The following is an 18,398-nucleotide window of genomic DNA, read 5'->3' as shown; positions in this document are numbered from 1 at the left end:
ATTTATTCAGCTGTTCCCCAAATGAAGAGTGTCCCCTCCATTTCCAATGCAAAGAACTACAAATATCTCCCTCTGGGGCCTTTTCCTTTTGTTCATCTTTCTGGCTAGAGGCGGGATGGCTGGTCAAAGGGCAGACATGGCTTTACAGCCCTTTGGGCCTGTGTTCAATTCCTCCATAAAACAGCTGGATCAGGACACAACTGGAGGCGTTCTTTATAAGAATGGGCAACATCGGGAGTGAAGGTCTCAGAAAGGGATGGGACAGGGTGAGCATGAGGAGGGATGGGACAGGGTGAGCGTGAAGAGCCAAGGGTCTTCGGTTTGGCCAGACACGGGCGGCCTGAGTAAAATGGAGAGGCGAGACTGCTAACTTCACACTAAGGCAGAGTCTGGATTTCAGCCCTTAAGAATGGGAGCCACTGAGTGGAAGAACGGCATTGTACAGAGCTGTGGGGACCCCAGGAAGGGATGGAGGCAGGAGTTTGAAAGGGGGGGGGGACATAGAACCCGGTGAGCACCTTCCCAGCCCCCGTCTCCAGGCTCCTAGCAGGCCTCAGGGCCCTCCTGGGCACTGGGGAGATGATGGGCGAGGACCTGCTGAAAGGAGAGAAGGGAGTAGTTTCCCTGGCCCAAGCCCATGACGGCTGGCTTGGGGCAGTCTGGAAGAGTGGGAACCCTGCTGGGAGAGCCCTGCCCTCCAACTTGCTCTCTGGTCCTCCGGAAGTCACTTTTCCTCTCTGAGGTTCCGCTTCCTCACAGGGCCACAGGAAGAAAGAGCTTTGTAAACCCGGAGGGGCCACAGGAGGGAGTGAGCAGGGAAGCACCTTTGTCCGAGATCGCACATGGCCAGGAGGACGCGGACAAAGCTTCGAGCCCCAGGCCTGGGGTCGTGTCCAGTGGCCACCACTCACCAGGGCAGAGGGCGGTGGTTGGGGACCGGCTGAGGTGGGCCCGAGTCCCGGCCGGCCCTGACTGACCTTCCGTGATGACCTCGGCCCCCTTTCAGGGGCTCCCTCCACGACTCCCGATGCTGACCTTGCAGGCAGTTTGCTACCAGATGGTTCGTCCCTCCCAGACTGATGGGGCCCACCTAGGCGAAGTAGCCCCAGAGGAAGATGTTGACGGCAAGTAGAAAGATGGCGTTGATGTCGCAAATGTTCCTCCACAGCGGCGTCTCCTCGATGCTCGTTAACTTTCTTTCCATCGCGGCCTTCTCTGCGGGACTCAGGACGGGGGTGGGGGAGGAAGAAAGTCCACAGAACCAGAAATAAAACTTCTGCCAGCAGGACTGGGTCGGGGCTGGGGAGGAGAGAGACCGAGGCAAAGAAGAGTGAGGAGAGACGGGTAAGGGTGGCTACCCCTCGTTTCCTGGGCCCAGATCGGGCCCTGACCTTTGGGGACACAGACGTACGGGTCTAGATGTCCTGTGTCCATCCATCGCCCTTCCTGGGGTCTTCATACTGACCCTCCTACAGCCCCTGGTTGGGACCCAGCTCAGAAGCACCTTCCCCAGGAAGCCTTGGCTTTGTTAAGGGTCGTCCTAGATGGTCACTGAGATCCTTCCAGCCCTCAGTCTGCGATCCTAGATCTGACATCTCCCCCCATTACAAGTACTAGTCTCCCCCCAAAATGACTGTCATCCTCATTCTGTTACACACACATCCACGTCCAGCTCTGTCTCTCTCTATATATATAGATAGGTAGATATAGATATATAGAAATGGTAGATGTGTGTGCAGGTATTATATATTTACATATTCTATGTACGTCTGGATATACATGTTTTTCTCCCCCATTAGAACGTAAGCCCCTTGAAGGCAGGGACTGTTGCACTTTGGTTTTGCATCTCGGGTACTTAACATGGTGCCGGGCACCCGAGAAATACTTATTGTCTGCTAGAGGGATTCTAGTCATGGATTCTGTGCCCCCCCCCCCCCCCCCGCCCCGGTCTCTGGGATCCAGCTGAGCTAAAACGGCCTTTTCCCGTTCCCAGGGCTGGCCCTTTTGCTCAGCGCTCACGCCTGTGCTTCTTGCCGGCAGCTGATGCGATCCATGAAGGGACAGACCGGGAGACTAACAAGGCGCGGAAATGCCAAAGGGAAGCGCCACATTCGCATCCTTTCAGGAAGCGCTGAGACATTTTCTCTCACGATATTGTGGGCACAGCGGATGGGTCGAAGATCAGTTACACTTTCGGGGACCTTGTCGGCCCTATGGGCAATCTAGACAAAGCGGGAACCGCCGCCCAGGGGGAGTAGGAGAAGCAGCCAGGGAAGATTGGATCCACTTCCCCCGCTCATAGGCCCTGCTTCAGAACTGCCTGCCCAGGAAGGGACGCTTCCTCTAGGAGAGGGCAGAGAGAGTGACTCAAGAACTGGGAGGAGGAAGCACCGTCATGGAGCGGGCACCTGGCGGCCCAGAAGAGAAGGGGCTTCGGACTGGAGAGCGGAGCCCCCGTGGCAGAGAAGGGGGCCGACTATGGACTGGAGACTGAAACCCCTGTGGCAGAGAAGGGGGCTGGCTATGGACTTGAGACTGAAACCCCTGTGGCAGAGAAGGGGGCTGACTATGGACTGGAGAGCGGAGCCCCTGCAGCAGAGAGCAGAGCTGCAGGGGAGCCGCCTTCTCAGCAGGGAGGCAAGAAGGAGGGCTGGGGGTCCTGCACTAGCAGGTGGCTCACCTGAGCTTCCTACTGTGGCTTCCCTCCCACCAGACCAAGTCCCACCTTTGCCAGGGACAACATAGTGTTGATGGCAGAATCTGCTCTGAGGTTTTAGGGGGTTCCGGGTCTTGTTTTACTTTCTTCTGGGTAATTGCTCTTGCTTTAGCTCCTTGTGTCTCCCAGCTGATGACTAATGGCGAGCCCACGGGAAGGGGCTCAGCTGTGGGGACCCACTCTTGAACTGGGGAGAGCAGTCGTCACACCCCCTCCCCCAACCAGCAAACTTGTAATGGAGGAGATAGGGTGTATGGACAGTTTAGGGTTTTATTATGGGATTTTTCTTGGTCTTGTTTCCTGTGAACTCGCTGCCCTCAGTTCTATTTCCCTCCTCACGTTGCATCCCCTCACTGTGGCCTCTACACTGTCAGGGGCAGTTGGGAGGCTGAGGAGCTCCCTGGGGAGACTTGAGCTGAGCCCGGCCCAGTACAGGATGACCCTCAGAGCCAGGGAGCTTCTCCTGGGCCGTCTCTTACAGGGGGCTGCCCCCATCCCCCTCCCAGCTCACCTGGGCATTCCTCCTTAAGGGCGCCATCCCCCCACACGTGTTCCTCTGCCCGACTGTCCGGGGCCGACCGCTCTGCCTCCCCACCCCCGGCTGGGTGCCCGTGGTAGTGCCCGTCCAGGCCCGGGGCCCTGCGGTGTCGGGTCCACCAGGTCAGGGGGATGAGCTGGAGGGAGAGAATGCAGGCTTACAGGCAGAGGCCAGGGGGAGGGGCTGGGGCCGGGGCAGATTCCCTACTTAAGGGCCACAGGTGGGGGCGGGGGGGCAGGAGGTGCTGGGGCTGGGGCAGGCTCCCTGCTTAAGGGTCACAGGTGGGAGGGGGCAGGGGGTGCTGGGGCTGGGGCAGGCTCCCTGCTTAGGAGCCACAGGTGGGGGAGGACAGGGGGTGCTGGGGCCCGGGCAGGCTCCCTGCTTAGGAGCCACAGGCCGGGGGAGCCCCGAGCACCCGGTCACACTTGTCTGGCTCGGCCTGGGATGCTGCAGGAATGCCCTGCATTCATTCATAGCTCATTGGTCATTCATTTTCAGCCCTCCCCCAATATCCCCTGTTCTCAGGCCCCTGTCAGCCCTTACACCTTCTGTTCTAGAGCATTTCTCAAGCCTTGACATCCCTAATTCTAGAGTCCCTCCTACCCCTGACATTCCCTGTTCTGGAGCCCCTCTTAGCCCTTGCGTTTCCTGTTCCAGAGCCCCTCCTATCTCTAACATCCCCCTGTTCTAGAGCCCTTCATAGCTCTAATATTCCATGTTCTAGAGCCCTCTCAGCCCTGGCACTTCCTGTTCTAAGCTCCTCCCAGGTCTAAGATCCTTTGCTTTAGAGCCCCTCTCAGCTCTGACATCCTCTGTTCTTGGTCCCTCTCAGAGACATCCCCATCCCTGTACCTCTCTCTGCTCCTCTCCATGGTCCTGACCCCCCAGAGCTGACAGGGTCTCTGACCCCCCCCCCGGGGTCTCTAACTCTACAAGGAGCCAGGTTCTGCTGCCCGGTGGGGGGGGTGCACGTGTGGCAGAGCCGGGCATGGGACCCCCCGGGGAGCACCTACCTTCTCCTCGGGGATGGGGGGCGTGCAGAAGCTGACCGCCAGGATGACCAGGGCCGTGAGGCCGAAGAGCAGCAGGGCGAAGTAGAGGTAGTGCACGTCCCTGAGCACGGCGGGCCGGGCGTCGCGCTCTCCACACGAGGGGGCCCCGTACGAGAACTCCAGGACCATCCGGACGGCGCCGACCACCAGGCCGAAGACCAGGCCCCAGAAGGCCCCCTGCAGAGACAGGGAAATCAGGACCCCTGGGGGCAGGACAGATCCCAATGTGAGAGGGCCCAGAGAAGGCCCGGGCCTGGATTTGGATTCTGGGTCACAGAGTGGTGGGTTTTGTGATCACCAGCCTTGTGTTATAGGGGCCAAAAGGGGGGGGGGTCTCGCTTCCCTTGGTGAGGGGCCAGCAGGGCTTGGGGCAAGGCCTCATGTGACCCCGAATCCAGCCCTTGTCCATGGGTGCCACCCCCCACCGCGGTAACCCCCCACGTTTCACAGAAGGGCCCGGATGTGCTCCCGGGCCCCTGGGCTCCCGCCCTCCCCCGCACCCGACACTCACGGGCTCTGTGACCCGGTGGCAGAAGATGGCCAGGAGGAAGAGCGCCGTGATGGGGGGGTACTGGTGACCATGGATGTGTGAAACTGCCCGTTTGGCGCTCGGATGATGGGTCAGCTATTGCCAAGAGCCCGGCCAGCACCTGTGGGAAGGGGCCCCCCGGCCTCAGGAGCTCGGGGACCCGGGCCACGGGCGGGCCCCGGGACTTGGGGAAATCCAAAGGGGCTGGGGGCTGGCCCGGGGAAGGGCCCCCCTGGGTTTAAACGCCCAAAACCCCGTGGGTTCGGTCCAGCTCCCCCCCGCCTAAAACCCCGGGGCCACGGGGGGGTTTTCCCATTTGTGGGGAGGTTCCCTTTTCCCCCCCCAACTTTAAAGGCCCGGGGGTTTGGGGGGAAGGGGAGCCGGGGTCCCAGGTCCCCCAAAGGCCTGGTCCCTGGTTCTGAAAGGCTCTCCCCCCAAGGGCGCTGACTTCCCCCCTTCCCCCCGGGTCCCCCCAGGCTCCCCGGCCCCCGGGCCCGGAGGCCCCGGGGAGCCCGGGCCCCATGGGGCCCCTGCCAGGGCCCGGCGGGGGTCCCCGGGAGGAAGGGGACGCCCGGGTCCGCGGGGGCCCGGGAAGGCAGGGGAGGCCACTGGGAGGGGGGCAGGCGGGGGCCGCCGCCGCCTAAGCTCCTCCCGTGGCGGGGGCGGCAAGGCGTGTGCTGTGCCCAAATTGGCCCGCCGGAGGGCAGCATGGGCCGGGAATTGCGGGGGGCTCGGGGAAGGCCTTGGGCCCCCCCCCCAACCCGGCCCTCCCGCCCTCCCCCCGGTGCCCCAGGCCAGGGCGGGAGAGTCACCCACAGGCAAGTCCATCCCCCCAAGGCGGGAAGGCGCCCACCGGGCCCGGGCGGCCTGGCGAGCGGGGTTCCCCCCACCGCCTGGAAAAGGGGGGGCTGGCCCCCCCAGGGGGCGGGGGGCGGCGGGCCCGGGCCCTAACCCCCCGCCGAAAGGGATCCGCCCGGGGCAATCTTGCTGGGCCAACGGCTTCAGAACCCTCCGCCCCAGGCCCCCCCTCTCCCCGGGGGCCCCAGGGGCAGGGCGGGGCTACCAGGCGGGGCCCCCCAACAGGAGGGGAAAAGGGGCCCCGAGCGGGCAGGGGCAGGCCCGAGGAAAGTCCGGGCGGGGCTTGGGCGGGGCCCCCACCCACCAGGTCTCAAGGGCATGTGCCCCCTTGTGAGGGGGAGGCGGGCCCCCTCGGCCGGGGGGCCGGGGCTCCGTGGGGCCTGGGGGGGCCGGGGGGCCCGGCTGAAACAGCGGGCAATGAAAGAACGGGCGGTTTTCGGGGCCCCCACACGGGTTCGGGGCAGGTTGGCCGGGAGGGAGCAGACACCTGGGGAGGGGGTGGGGGAGGGGCGGGCTGCGGGGGGGGGGAGGCGCGGGCGGACAGGCGCGGGACAGGCCGGACACCCCGTCAGGGGGCAGCGGGGGCCCCGCCCGGTTCAGCCCAGCGTGTGCTCACCGGGTGTCCAGCGGGGGGAGGGGGGGCAGGGGCGGGGGCCAGGGACAGGCGGACCAGCCTCGCATCCTGTCGGGCTCCTGGGCACCCCCCACCGCCAGGGGGCGCCCGCATTGTGCCACGTGGCCGCACCGCTGCGGCAGCCACGGAGCAGGGGCCTCCGGCCAGGTGGGCACCGCGAGGCCGGCCCGAGCCCGGCGCCCCCTCGGGGCGGGGAGGGGGCCCGTACCTGGTCCGTGCACCAGCACCACGTGGCCAGCACCGTGAGCCCGAAGATGAGGCCGGGCCACGGGATATCCCCGGTCACGGGGTCCCGGAACAGGTGGAAGGCGTCGGGCCGCGGCAGGTGGCAGGTGGTGTTGGGCACGGTGACGTTGGCGACGGCGGCGCTGTACTTCTCCTGCAGGCCCGGGTACCAGCCCACCTCCTTAAACCCTGCAAACCCAGAGCCGCGGCTCCATGGCTGACGGGCCCCGAGGGGAGACCCCCCCCCTACCCTCCCCAGCACCCGCCAGGCCCCTCCCTCAGCATTCACCAGGCCCCGCCCCCAGCACACACCAGGCCCCTCCCTCAGTATTCACCAGGCCCCGCCCCCAGCGCCCGCCAGGCCCCTCCCTCAGCATTCACCAGGCCCCGCCCCCAGCACCCGCCAGGCCCCTCCCTCAGCATTCACCAGGCCCCGCCCCCAGCACACACCAGGCCCCTCCCTCAGTATTCACCACCCCCCCCCAGCGCCCGCCAGGCCCCTCCCTCAGCATTCACCGGCCCCGCCCCCAGCACCCGCCAGGCCCCTCCCTCAGCATTCCCAGGCCCCCCCCCAGCCCCCCCACCCTCCCCACTCACCCAAGAACATGAGGACCAGGGCTCCCCCCACCATGATGAGCGTCTGCAGAGCGTCCGTGTAGATGACGGCAGTCAGGCCCCCTGGGGAAAGAGCCACAGGGACCAGTCTCCCGGGTCAGGCTGGGCCGCTCCTGCGCGCCCCCCGGAGGCGGCTGCGGCCCCTGCGTCTCCCTCCTCTCGGCGGGGCCCCTCCCGAGCTTCATCCCCGTCTCGGTCCAGGTCTCTGTGCGGCCCCTCTGCTTCTCCATGTTTGATTCCCTGACTCGTGTCCGTCCACCTGACTCCGCGTGGTTCTGTCCCAGGCTGTCCTTGTCTGTCTGCTTCTCTCCATTCTCTTCCTCCCTCCCTCTCTCCCTTCCCTTTCCGTCTATCTGCCTCTGTCTCTCTGCTTGTCTCTTTCTCTCTCCCTCCTTCCCTCCCTCCCTCTCTCCCTTTCCTTTTAGTCTGTCTCTCTCTGTCTCTCTGTCTCTGTCTCTGTCTCTCTCTGTCTCTGTCTCTCTCTGTCTCTGTCTCTCTGTGTCTCTCTGCCTGTCTCTGTCTCTCTCTGTCTCTGTCTCTGTGTCTCTCTCTGTCTCTCTCTATGTCTGTGTCTCTGCCTCTCTGTCTCTGTCTCTCCCCCTCCTTCCCTCCTTCTTTCCCTCCCTTCTCCTCCTCGGCCCCTCCGCTTTGACTCCCTCTGGTGTCCCCTCCCGGCTCCCGGGGCCATTACCGGCGATAGTGTAGACGGCCGTCACGACGAGTAAGATGATGGTGGAGAGGTAGAGATCCCAGCCCAAGGACACCTGGATGAACAGGGCTCCCGAGAAGATGTCAGTCTGCGGGGAGAGGAGCCAGGGGTGGGGGGAGGGGAAGGCGAGGTCTCCCCCCCTCCCCCCCCCCAGCGGAGGCACTCCGGGCTCTGCCCCTCCCTCCCGCTCTCCCAGGGGCCTTGGCTCGGCCGCAGGGGAGAAAGGAGCGGAGGGAGCTGGCCGGGCTCCGGCGCTGGACGCGTCACTGACGCTGAGTCACTGAATAACCCGGGTCTCCTCAGTTTTAACGGGAGGCCGGGATCCTCCCTGCCTCCCTCAGGGGTGAAGAAGCCCAAAGGAGGTCAATGGCGGCAGGGCCCGTGTGGGGTCCCCCCCCCAGTGCCCGGCAGCGCGCCTCGGGGGACGGAACCCCGGGGCGGGGAACCCCGGGGCGGGGAACCCCGGGGCAGGCTCCTGAGCGGGACCCTGAGACCCACCGAGATCTTGGTGAAGATGTACAGGACGAGGGAGAGCACGGACATGTACACTTGGATCCTCTGGCCCCCGAATCGCTTCTTCAGGTACTCGGGCATGGTGACGACGCCCGCCGCGATGTAGACGGGGACAAAGACCCAGCCCAGAGCGATGAGCAGCCAGGTGGCCTGGACAAAGGGGGGGGGGGGGAGAGCAGAGCCCGGTCTCGGTGCCCCTAGCCCCGGGCGAGGAAGCCCCTGCTCTGTGCCTCAGTTTCTCCATGGGTAAGTATGGAGGGGCAGACCGTTCCTACATTTCCCAAGTTCTAAACGGACCTAGAGTTGTGAGAGAAATGCTCATTTCTCGTTTACACTAATAGTCGATTCCCGTGGACGGAGCCCCGCTTTCTTCTCTTTCCCTTTCCTTATTCTCTGCTACGTCAAATCAGCCCCTGAAGAAGAGGGCTTGGAGCTACCATTGCCCTCGCTTTTGCTGAGACCCCTCGGACTGGGAAGCGCCCCGTGCTCTCCCCAGGCTCGGTGGGGGCGGGATCCTGTGCTGGGCTGGGGCTGAGTCTGGAACGAAGAGTGACGTAAGCGAGCCACACCCCCAGCCCCTCATTAGAATAGATCCACCTCATTATAATATTCACGCCTCTCACTGATTGTTAGCCAATCAGAATGGACCACCACCTGTTGGGAACGCCCACTCTTCCAGGGCGTGTAAGCATCAAGAGGCTGCCAGGATCCAGCTTTGGTTCACAGGCAGCGGCCAAGTCACCAGGCTTTTATTAATTATTCTCCAGCCATAATCAATGAAATGCTTAATTACCCAGAAACGATGACTCTTGAACTTTTCACAGTCCAGTCTGTAGTAACTTAGGGAGGAGATTAGGCACAGAGAAGCCCTCCCTGTCTCATTTAAACCAAGCCTGGCTTTGCTCCTGTCCCTGGATATCAGCCGGGACTAGGGGTCCCTTGGGGGGGGGTACTCACATTCCACTCGAAGCCCCCCACAGCCAGGCCCCCAGCGGCTCCTGTCCCCGCCAGGCCGATGAATAAGCCACTGCCCACATTGCTGGACATCAGAGAGGCACCGATCTGAAAGGGACGGGAGAGACTGAGTGGGGCTGGAGCTCCTGGGTAACTAGATTTGGTCGGAGGGCCACCAACCAGATGAAGATCAGGGGGTCTTAGCGTCAATCTTCTGTACAAGGGATCAGAGGAGTTAGACCTAGAGACAGAGCTAGAGAGACAGAAAGAGAAACAAAGGGAGACGGAGAGGGAAAGAGAGAGCGAGTCTAGTTGTCTTGAGGATTATCAAGTCCTGGGCAAGAAACGAAAGTCCTTGGGGCCATAGATGATGTTTTCAGGGGTGTTAAAAAGAAAACAAGATTTTGCGAGTGGAGAAGATGGTGTCTGAGGTGCCCATTAATTTTTCCAACTGGAAGTAATCTTTCTCCCCCTGCAATCTGAGACCACTGTTTGTACCTTCACAACAGCCCTCCTCTTCTGTCTTGTTCTAGAGAGTTTGTCTATTTTACCCCCTTTCCCAGATCTAGCCAACCTGATATAAATCTATTTGTCTGTTTGTTTATCCATTCTTTCCACTCATCTATTTTTTTCTTCTACTTATTTTTATCTTCTGTCTCTCTATCCATTTCTTCTATTTCTCCTTTTCATCTGTCTATGTAACTGCCTAACTATACCTCTCTATGTATATATTTGTTGTTTACCTAGCCATTTATCTCTATGCATTTATCCTTTCATCTATCCTTTCCCCCCACCCATGCATCAATCTGCCTACTTGAGTAACTATTCATCTCTAACTACATTTGTATATATGTGTATGTATGTATTGTGCATGTATGTATGTGTATGTATTATACATGTATGCATTTATGCATGTGTATGTATGCTTTCCATTCACCCATCTAGGAAGAATATCATGAGAGAAGCCCAGGGCTTCATGGGAAACAATACCCACCAGCACTAATAATTATTAGCAGTAATTCCTATAGCTCCTTGAGGTTACACATTTCATCCCACTTCACGGCGAGACAACAATCAGCCTCACACCCTTAGGTGCCCAATGCTCAGTCTCTTGCTATGGGACAAGGTGAATGATAAATGCTACTACACGGAGGCGAATTTGACCCCCCAGAGTTCACCTGCAATGGGGGGAGACGGTTTCATCATTGGAAAATGGCTCTTGGAAGATTTATCTTCTTCAAAAGGGGCGGGGGAGGTAACCAGCAAGGCCAAGTGAGCTTGGTTTTGATTTCCATTAATCAGCTTGTAATGATGGGAATGGTTTGTGGGCACAGAGAAAGGGGAGGTGACCGGTCAAAAGTAGGATGAGAGAGTGGGAAAGGCCCTTTGTTCCGAGTTAGAAGGCCAGGGGCAGGGCCTGGGGGAAGGTGGATGCTTAATTACTAGGGCAATTAGGTGTTGAAGTGGCTAGAGCACCAGCCCTGAAGTAGGAGGAGCTGAGTTCAAAACTGACCTCAGACACTGAACACTTCCTGGCTGTGTGACCCTGGCCAAGTCACTTAATGCCACTTGCCTTAGTACAAACAATACCTTAGTACAATGCCTTAGTACAAACAAATAAATAGTATGTGGATTTCTTTTAAAAAATCTTACTGGTTGATTAGTCAACCTCGATTCAAACGCCATCTCTGCTATTTATTAACTATACTAGTCGAGCAATAAGCATTTATTAAGCACCTACTTAGAGCAGGGCCAGGCACTGTTCTAAACTCTGGGGATAAAACCCAGAACAAAACACAACACACACACACACCCAGAAGTAAGACAGAACAGCCCAGCTCTCAAGGAGCGCACATACACAGGGGCAATCCACAAGCTAACCCCTGGGCACAGGCTGCCTTGAGAGAATTACCAGAAGGAAGGCATCGGCTTTAAGGGACTGGCCAAGTGCCCTTACGCAGTCCCCCTCGGCCTCGTTAGATTGATGGGGCTTTACATGCACAACCGCGAGTTAAGCTAAAGGATGGCTCAGGGTCCTTCCGGTGCAACCTCCAGGAGCCCAGGACTCCCATTACGTCTCAGACTCAGGGAGGCTCTTGGTTCCTCGAGAACAAAATGGAGAGTGGGGACTAGACTCCAGGACTTAGTTGGCTGACAATGGGATGAAGGGGCTTGTCCTGAATGGTTCCGTGGCCGCGGGAAAGGAGGCCTCATGGTTCCAGGGCCGCCGGGAAGGAGGCCTCCAGGGGAGCGCCCCCGGGATCCAGCCTGCCTCCCTTATGTTGAACCTTTTATTTATTTTTTTTTTTTAAATCAATGATTAGGATAAAGACCAGCCGGCAAGCTCATCACACTTGGGGATGGAACAAAGCTGGGAGACACAGCTCCCCACTGGATGGATGACAAGAGTCAGGATTCAAAGGGTCCCTGAGAGAGGAGAGCCCCGGCCCGAGCCAGTAAGTTGAAATTTTACAGAATAAAAAAAGTCTTTGCACTTGAGCTGGAAACAATCTCACAAGAATGAGGGAGGGGAGGTGTGGATAGCAGCAGTTACTCTGTGAAAGATCTGAGGGTGTTAGTGGACCACAAGCTTAGTAGGGGTCAGGAGCAGGATGGAGCTGCCCCCAAAGCCAGTTCTAGCCGGGCAGAGCCCCTAGGACTAGGGCGGCGACTGGCCGGACCACATCTGGAGGCCTGCGCTAGGCTGGGGGGGGGGGGGGCTGCCTGGGGCAAGCGGGGGGAGTGGGAAGGTCTGACTCGAGACCAGGCTGTCTGAGGATCAACGGAATCGGGGATCGCTAGCGGGTGTCCAATAGGAAAGGTCTGCCTGCTGTGCTTGTTCAACGGATGCTGAGCCCCTGGAGCACCAGGTGGGGCAGCGGGTAGAGCCTCGGAGGCAGGAGGAGCCGAGTTCCAATCCAGCCTCAGACACTTTCACTTACTAGCTGTGAGATCCCGAGCAAGTCATTTAATCCCGATTGCAATTTAAGCGGCAGACCGGCCCTCCTCCTCGCTGGAGGCCGCCGGGCCCCCTGTCCCCCAGCCCGTCCCGCGCGCCCGCCGGGGATGTCACTTACCGGCCACCAGGTCATGGAGCGCCCGGCCAGGAAATAGCCGCCGACGGTGCTTCTGCTGGCGCGGAGGGAGGACTGCGAGGGAAGGAGCCCGGCTCAGCCGCCCCCCCCCCCCCCCCCCCCCCCCCCCCCCCCCCCCCCCCCCCCCCCCCCGCCCCCTCGGAGCTCCAGCTGAGCCGCCCCGCCCCCCTCCCTCGCTCCCCCACCCTCCCTCCCCGGCCCTCAGCCCCCGCTTCAGAACCTGCTTTCAGGTTTTCACCTTGCACTTTTTGTCTCCCCTTCTGCTTTTGCGCATCAAGGGGAGCCCTTGCGCCCCCTTTCTCTTCCTCCTCCTTGTCCCCCCAAAGTAGGGAGAGGGGGAAGCCCGGTAAGGGTTTGCTGACTGATTCCGAAAACCCCAACCAGTCCCTCCCTCCCTCCCGGCCTCAGTTTCTCTCTCTGGAAAGTGGGTCTGAGTTCTCTCTAGGGCTTCTCCCAACCCTGACTTTCTGTGCGCTGTCCCAAGACTGAGACCGACTCTTCCCCACTTCCAAACCAGCGCCCTGTGAACCGCACGGGAGGGATCCAGCTAGGAAGGCTGCAGTGGCCGCCCCGACCCGCTCTTGCCCCAGATCTGGCTCCCCCCCCCATTCCCTGCGCCCAGGGGCCCGGGCTCACCCAGATCCCCACTGCCAGGACGAAGACAAAATAGAAGACCACCACCAGGATGTCATAGGTGTTAAGGACAGCCCTGGCCTCCCGGGGAGGCTCCGCCGGGGCCTCCTGAGCTCCTGCCTCCATCTCCCGCCGCCTCCGCTGGGGGTCAGGGCCAAGGTGGACTTTGAGGTGCACCTAAGCCGGCAGCCTTCATTCCGCCCCTGTAATCATTAATCAGTCCTGGCCCGGACGGAGAAGGCTCAGGGTGGGGCCGGGCGTTCTGGGTCCCAGCTCCCCGCCAGCCAGAGTCCACCCTACTCGGCTCATAGGCAGCCAAGGAGGAAGAGACAACAAAAGGAAGAAGGAAGAGAAAGAGGGGGAGGAGGAGGAGGAAAAGAGAGGGTGGGAAAAGAAAAGAGAAATGGGAGAAAGAGGGAGGAGGGAAGAGAAATGGAGAGAGGAGGAAAGAGGAGGAGGAGGGCAGGAGAGAGGGAGCAAAGGGAAAGAGGAAGAGGAGAAGGTGAAGAGGAAAGGAAGAAATGAAAGGCAGGGAGAGAAAAAAAAAACAGACAAGAGGAGAAGAGGAAGAAGGAAAAGGGAATAAATAGGGTAGGAGGAAGAAGAGAACAGAATAAAGAGGAGAAAGGAGAAGGGGAGGAAGAAGAGAAAGCAGGTGAATAGAATAGGAGAGGAGTCAGAAGGGAGGAAAAGAGAGGAGGAAAGAAGGATCCCAAAGTCTTGAGAAAGGCGGATGAGTGGAAACATGGGTGGAAGCGATGAGCCACAGAGGTGGGGCCTGTGAGTGTGGAATATTGCAGAATATCTCAGACGCAGCCAAGGGGCTGGTTGGTTTTGCAGAAGGTTTTTTGTTTATTTTTTATCTTTGTCTCAAAGACTTATTGGGTGTGAGGAGAGGGCACACTTTATTGAAATTAAGAAAAAGCTGGAGCGGCCCACGTGCCATGAAAACAAAGAGGAGGGGCGCTAATGTTTCGTCTGAGCCACGCCACTTGGTTAAGCACCTACTGTGCGCCCAGTGGCGCGCTGAGGCTTTCTGGAAGCTCTGGGGTAGAAGGAGTGAAGGACGAACAACAACACGGTAGAAGGCGCATCTCCGCAGAGATCCTGAGCCCTTGGGAGTTTATTGACATTTAGGGCCCTGCTTGAATGAGTCAGGAACCCCCTTCATGCTTCCCGGCCCCCCGGGGGGGGGGGTCTCTGTTCTGACTCCTGGCTCTGAATCTCTGGCCGCTCCCCTACTTGGGAGCTTCCTCGTGTGTAAATGGAGGGCCTGGATTACGCAGGCGTGCGGGGTCCCAATTCCACATCGTATCATCTGGGAACAAGGACTCCAAGGACCCCCCCCCCCCCCCATACACACACCTCAGCCAGGAAGATTCGAGATTCCAGGGAAAGGCCCCGTCATAAGTGTGAAGATGGAACCTCCCCCACCTCCGAGCTCTTAAGAAGCTGGAGCCTTTATAAAGTGTGAGGGGTTTTCTCTGATGGAACAGGAGCCTGCCCACTCCCCGGGGGTCCTTGGGGAAAAAAAAAAAAGATTCAGGCAGGAGCCTGCAGGCCGGGGAGAAATCAGCCCCTGCGATTTTTCCCTCTTGGGGGAGGGTGGATGCTTCGGGTGCCCCCCCTTCCTAAGTCCTTCCCCAAGTGTAGGGAAGTCAGAGACCACCGGCCCCTCCCTCTCCATTTCCTAAAGCTGGAAACAGGCCCAGAGAGGGAAAGTCACTGGCTCAGTCTCAGCAAATCTCCGATTAAGGATTCAGACATTAAAGGCCCTCCTGGCTCCAAACACACTTTAAGCAGATAAGGAGGAAGTGGCTCACAAAGCAGCCCCCCCCCACACCCCCCTCTGAGGCCCCACAGCTGGCTTTGCCACATTCCCTGGCATCTGCCCCAGGGCCACAGCCCTCCGTGGGACTAGCAGGGATGGCCAGGGCCCCCTTTCAGCCCTCCCCAAGGCCCCAGCCAAGACTTCCAATCAGGGGCTGCAGGGGGCAGCCTTTGTGATCCGCAAGGTGGGATGGGGGGAAAAGGAGGGAGCCAGCTTTTATTTCTGTTCTCCAGAATGGCTTTATTGAATACAGACAAGGAGGGAGGGAGGGAGCAGGGTTTTTAAGAGAGGCCCCCTCTGGGCTTCTTCCCCCTACCCTCACCCCAGCATGAGCACCCCCTCCAAGGGGAACAACTGAAAAGGGGAGGAAGAAGAGACAGAGGGAGACAAGGGACCAGAGACAAAGAGAGATAGACAGAGACAGAGATGGAAAATTAGAGAGGATTGAGTAGAAAGACAGTGAATGAGCAAGTGAGATGGAGGAAGGAAGAAAAAGATGAGACAGGGAATAAGAGAGAGAGTCAGAGAAAGAAAAAAAAGACCCCCCCATAGAGGGGAGAAAGGGGACCCCAGCCCCCCCATCCCCTCCTACCTCCGGGATTCCAGTCAGGGCTCTTTCTACCCCTGAATTGTGTCTCTGGGGCCCTCGGCTGGGCAGGGCCTGGGGCTTGCTGAAGGGAACCTCTTGGGGCTGGGCCCTGGAAGTGTCAGCAGGAACCAGCGAAGGGGAGGAGGGAGGCCCATTCTGGTCCGGCAAGTTCCCTTCTGCCACCCTGGGCCCGGCTTGGCAGGGCGGTCTGTGCCGCTGAGGCCCCGGGCATCTCAGGGACTCCTCTCCCATACTGGCCTGGGATGTGCCCAGGGAGGCGGTGGCCTTGGGAGGACTGCCAGGGACCTGGGGAACTGGTTCTGGGCCAGCTGGGGGGTAGATTGGGTCCTGAATGAAGGCAGCAGAGAAGGGCCCAGCTCACACACACACACACTCACACACATACACTCAAACTCACACACACCTTTACAACACACACACACACATACACTCACACATGCTCACACTCACACGCTCACATATATACACACATTCTCACACACACACACACACACACACACACACTCACTCAATGTCAGGACCAGCAGGATGGCTTTTCCCTGAGCTGAGTGAGGTCCTGGGAGGACTCCTTTCCCTTGGGCTCCTCCACAACCCTTCAGGCGCTCCAGTGGGTGATGGCCGCCCCCTCCCTGGGATCCCACCCCTCCCTCCGGCCCCATCTGCAGACAAACACGGCCCCCTGCTGCCTCCCTTAATTGAACCCCCAATCCCCTCAGTGTCCCCTCTGCGGCCCTTTCCATGTCCCTGGGAAGCACTACGCCTGCTTCAGCCGAACTCCTTCCCCTCTGGCTGCTTCCACACCTGGTTTCCTCCTGGTGACCCCCCCCTCCCACCCCCGCTGCCCTACTAGCTCTATGGGCCTCCTCAGTCACTCCCCTCAACTCCCTCCGCCAAGCGGGGGAGTGGGCGCTCCCCATGCCCTTCCTGCGCCTCTCAGTCCCCTCCCTTGGAGGCTGGCTCAGGCCATCCCCACCCCCATTCTGCAGCCCCGGGGGCTGAGGCTCCCTGGGAAGCTCGGCCTGGTCCAGGCTCCCGCAGAGGGGGATGACAGAGAGTGGGACCAAAGTCCAGTTTCTTATAAAAACTGAAGAAGAGCAGGGCTGGGAGAGGCCAGAGAGGCGCAGGGGCCGGCTTCCGGGGCAGAAAGCCAAGGTCCCGCCAGGAGGAGATGCTGAGGCAGACTCTGGTCTGCGGGTCCCAACCCTTTGTTATTTAGCGCCCGATTTACTTCCCGCTAATCCCGAGGGGGAGAACCCCTCCCCAACCCCTCTGTAGCTCCAGAACCTTCTGGACCATCTGTAAAAGAAGCAAAATCCAGGAGCTGAGCTAGGATTTGGACCTACTCCCTCTAACTTGAAACGTGGTAGCTTCTTCCACTGCAACATGGCTTCTTTTTTAAAAAGTTTTTTCTAATTTTATATGCATTTTTTTTTTTTTTTTTGCTGAGGCAATTGGGGTTAAGTGACTTGCCCAGGATCACACAGCTAGTACATTCATTAAAAAAACAAAACAAAAACATTTGCCTATGAAGCATGTTGTGAGAGAAAAATCAGAACAAAAGGGAAAAATTATGAGAGGAAAAAACAGAAGAAAGGGGAAAAAAAGGACTGCCTTGGGTCACTGAGCACTGAGAAGAACCGGGCCTGTCCCACTCGATCATGTTGTTACTGTGCTCCTTGCTCTTGCTGTCACAGTGCGTTCCTGGTTCCGCTCGTTTCACTCAGCATCAGCTGGCGTCGATCTTCCCAGGCCTTTCTGGAATCAGCCTTTTATAATCACTTTTTTTATATCACTTTTTTATAATCACTTTTTAAAATCACTTTTATAGAACAACTTGGCTTCTTGCGGCCAGAGGACTAATGAGGTCCAGAGATTCGGCACTCGTCGGGGTGACAGGAAGCGGACTGGACGGATCCCTCGTGGCTGGTCGGAAAGGAAGGGGGGAGAGCAGGTGCAGCAGAGACCACGGTGGTGGGTGATGCTGCCGACAGGCAGGAGGGCACAGGCAGTCAGGGCAGGAGGAGGGAGGGAGCGGGGGCACCTGCAGCCTGATGCTCAGGAGCCTCCGCAGTCCCGGGGACCAGTTTCTAGGCCGTATTCAGCAGAAGCCAAATGAGGCACAGGTGAGATCTTGGTGGAACCCCATCAGTGCTTAGGAGCCTCCAGTGGCGGACTCCCGGCAAGCTGTCCGTCGGCCCCCTGAGGTGGGGGTGGGAGTTAGAGCAGCTGTGAATGCAAATCGCATCCCTTCAGGCGGCAGGAAAGGCAGTTAAATCGTAAAGCTCTCCAACCGTGCCTCAGTTTACCCCCGTAAGGAGAAGTGGACTAAAACGGTCGCGCACCAGTTACCGGGCCACGCTCTAGCGCGTCTCAGCCCTGGATGAGGGGGCTCAGAAGTCCACGGAGTAAATTCCGCTTTCTTCCCATTGCTTCCGTTTTCTGTGCGGGTGGCTCTGATGGGCCGAGCGTTGGGCCCCCCCAACTGCACGACGATATGGGCGCCTCCTCCTCAGCCACGGACACCGGGGTGGTGCACCTGGTAGCTCCTCCGGCCATTCCGGGCTCCCTTCCACGTGCGGCTCAGGCCCTGCTGGGGCTTCCTGGCAGCCTCTGGAAGGGAGAACGGGCGGCTCTGGGCCCGACCAAGCAGGGCGCCGCTCGGAGCGGCCGCGGACAGGCCGTCGCTGTGCAGCCGCGCCTCGGCTTCCCTCTGCTGCTCCTGGCAGGGCCGGCCAGCGGCCGGCGGGCTCAGGGCGGCAGGTGCCGGGGGAGAGCAGGTCCCGTAGTGAGAATCGCCCGGACACCGGACTGGCCTCTCGGGAGGGGGCTTATTGTATAGAGCGACCGGATCGAGCAGCCTCGGGGGACCGATTGGTGGGAGGGGGA

At 59.7% G+C, this 18,398-nt stretch overlaps 1 protein-coding gene across 1 annotated transcript; it reads right to left on the bottom strand.

Annotated features, from left to right (window-relative positions):
• Positions 1-168: 168 nt before the first annotated feature.
• LOC105749178 (sodium/glucose cotransporter 4) lies at positions 169-15,921 on the bottom strand. The gene is made up of 13 exons (XM_031949393.1): positions 15,495-15,921; positions 13,075-13,293; positions 12,421-12,492; positions 9,347-9,451; positions 8,375-8,539; positions 7,859-7,964; positions 7,150-7,230; positions 6,310-6,741; positions 5,998-6,180; positions 4,818-4,900; positions 4,268-4,483; positions 3,228-3,390; positions 169-1,299 (listed from the first exon to the last, which is right to left on the bottom strand). Exons 2-13 carry the CDS (start codon positions 13,195-13,197, stop codon positions 1,091-1,093), a joined length of 1,938 nt encoding a protein of 645 aa, XP_031805253.1. The 5' UTR covers positions 13,198-13,293; positions 15,495-15,921; the 3' UTR covers positions 169-1,090.
• Between the last annotated feature and the right edge of the window lie 2,477 nt (positions 15,922-18,398).

This window comes from Sarcophilus harrisii, chromosome 2 (assembly GCF_902635505.1).
Source record: "Sarcophilus harrisii chromosome 2, mSarHar1.11, whole genome shotgun sequence".
NCBI classification, from domain to species: domain Eukaryota; kingdom Metazoa; phylum Chordata; class Mammalia; order Dasyuromorphia; family Dasyuridae; genus Sarcophilus; species Sarcophilus harrisii.
Note: the sequence above shows the minus strand (reverse complement) of the source record. Positions and strands in the feature narration are given on the sequence as shown.